This window comes from Corvus brachyrhynchos, unplaced genomic scaffold, assembly GCF_000691975.1.
Source record: "Corvus brachyrhynchos isolate BGI_N302 unplaced genomic scaffold, ASM69197v1 scaffold596, whole genome shotgun sequence".
Lineage (NCBI taxonomy): Eukaryota > Metazoa > Chordata > Aves > Passeriformes > Corvidae > Corvus > Corvus brachyrhynchos.
The window spans coordinates 1-2,282 of NW_008238658.1; the positions used below are offsets into that span (position 1 = coordinate 1).

The following is a 2,282-nucleotide window of genomic DNA, read 5'->3' on the forward strand; positions in this document are numbered from 1 at the left end:
GCAGGACCCCCAGGGACAGCCCAAAATTTGGGGGTCGGTGGGGTTATGGGGGAGGGTGGGGAGAAAAGGGGCACTGGGCAGCTCCTGGTGACCCTGAGATGTCCTTGAGATGTTCCTGGTGACCCTGGGGTGGCCCTGGTGACCCTTAGGCTGCTCTTGGTGACCCTGGGATGTCCTTGAGATGTTCCTGGTGGCCCTTGGGGTTCTCCTGGTGACCCAGAGTGGCCCTTATGGTGTCCCTGGTGACCCTTGGGGTGCTCCTGGTGAACCTTGGGGTGGCCCTGATGAGCCTGGGATGCTTCTGGTGACCCCAAGATGTCCCCGAGATGTTTCTGATGACCCTGAGATGTTTCTGGTGACCCTGAGGTGTCCGTGGTGACCCTGAGGTGTCCCCCAGGGCCGTGTCCCCACTCACGCTGCCGAAGTACTTGTCCAGCAGCTCCACGTAGCGGTGGATGAGCTCCAGCGTGATCAGCTCGTTGTCCTGGCCCTCGATGGCGCAGCAGAAGTAGAGGCTGGCGTACCTGGAGGGGACAACATTGGGGTGGGGACGTCCCCTGGGGCACCGAAACCCACCGGGGGATGGGAACATGTCCCCAAGGAGGCCTCAGATGTCACCATGGTCAAGCCATCGTGGTCAAGCCAGTTTGGTCAACACAATGTGGTCAATCCAGTCACGGTCAACTCATCATGGTCAAGCCAACCATGGTCAAGCCGGTGTGGTCAATTCAATGTGGTCAAGTCGGCTGTGCTCAACTCATTATGGTCAACTCATCATGGTCAAGCCAACCATGGTCAGCTCATCACGGTCAGCTCAACTGTGGTCAACTCATTATGGTCGACTCAACATGGTTAACCCAACCATGGTGAGCCCAATTGTGGTCAATTCATCATGGTGAACCCACCTATGGTCACCCCAACCATGGCCAACCCACCTATGGTCAGCGCAGTCGTGGTGAACTCATCATGGTCAACTCAGTCGTGGTCAACCCAACTGTGGTCAACTCATCATGGTCAATCTCATCATGGTCAACCCATCATGGTCAACCCATCATGGTCAACCCAACCATGGTCAACCAAACCATGGTCAGCTCATCACAGTCAACTCAGTCGTGGTCAACCCAGTGTGGTCAATCTCATCATGGTCAACCCAACTGTGGTCAACCCACTTATGGTCAACCAAACTATGGTCAGCCCAACCACGGTCAACCCACCTATGGTCAGCCCAGTCGTGGTGAACTCATCATGGTCAACCCAACTGGTCAACCCAACTGTGGTCAGCTCATCATGGTCAACTCAGTCGTGGTCAACCCATCATGGTCAACCCATCATGGTCAGCTCATCATGATCAACCCAACTGTGGTCAACCCACCCCTGGTCAGCTCATCACAGTCAACCCAATCGTGGTCAACCCAGTGTGGTCAACCCATCATGGTCAACCCAACCATGGTCAGCTCATCACGATCAACCCAACTGTGGTCAACCCACCCCTGGTCAGCTCATCACAGTCAACCCAATCGTGGTCAACCCAGTGTGGTCAACCCATCATGGTCAACCCACCCATGGTCAGCTCATCACAGTCAACCCAATCGTGGTCAACCCACTTATGGTCAGCCCAGTCATGGTGAACCCACCTATGGTCAACCCAACCATAGTCAACCCAACCATGGACAGCTCATCATGGTCAACCCACCTATGGTCAGCCCAGTTGTGGAGAACTCATCATGGTCAACCCAACCATAGTCAATCCCAACCATGGTCAGCTCATCATGGTCAACCCAACTGTGGTCAACCCACCCATGGTCAACTGAGTCGTGGTCAACCAACCCAACTGTGGTCAACTTAACTGCAGTGAACCCACCCATGGTCAACCCACCCATGGTCAGCTCATCATGGTCAACCCAACTGTGGTCAACCTATCATGGGGTGGTGGTGGGGGCCAAAATTGGGGTGGACCCCAAAACCCACCAGAGGAGAAGTTTTTTGGAAGGGCGAGAAGGTGGAATTTTGGGTGGAGAAGGTGGATTTTGATGGGAAAAGGTGGCTTTTTGGGCAAAAGGGTGGATTTTGGGGGAGAAGGTGGAGTTTTGTCAGAGAAGGTGGAATTTTTGGAGGGAAGAAGGTGGATTTTGGGAGAAAAAAGGTGGATTTGGGGGAAAAATGGTGGATTTAGGTGGAAAAAGTGGATTTGGGGGGGAAAACTTGGATTTTTCATGGAAAGGCTGAATTTTTGGGGGAGAAAATGTGGATTTTGGGGGGAAAAGGTGGATTTTTTGAGGAAA

At 53.6% G+C, this 2,282-nt stretch overlaps 1 protein-coding gene across 1 annotated transcript in view; it reads right to left on the minus strand.

Moving 5' to 3' along the window:
- Positions 1-31: 31 nt before the first annotated feature.
- The window catches only part of LOC103617986 (AP-1 complex subunit sigma-1A), a 3,174-nt gene continuing 923 nt past the window's right edge, over positions 32-2,282 (minus strand). The window contains exon 2 of the mRNA XM_008636334.2: positions 32-524. Within this exon, the coding sequence (XP_008634556.2) occupies positions 146-524 (379 nt within the window). The 3' untranslated portion in view covers positions 32-145. The remainder of the gene's footprint in view (positions 525-2,282) is intronic.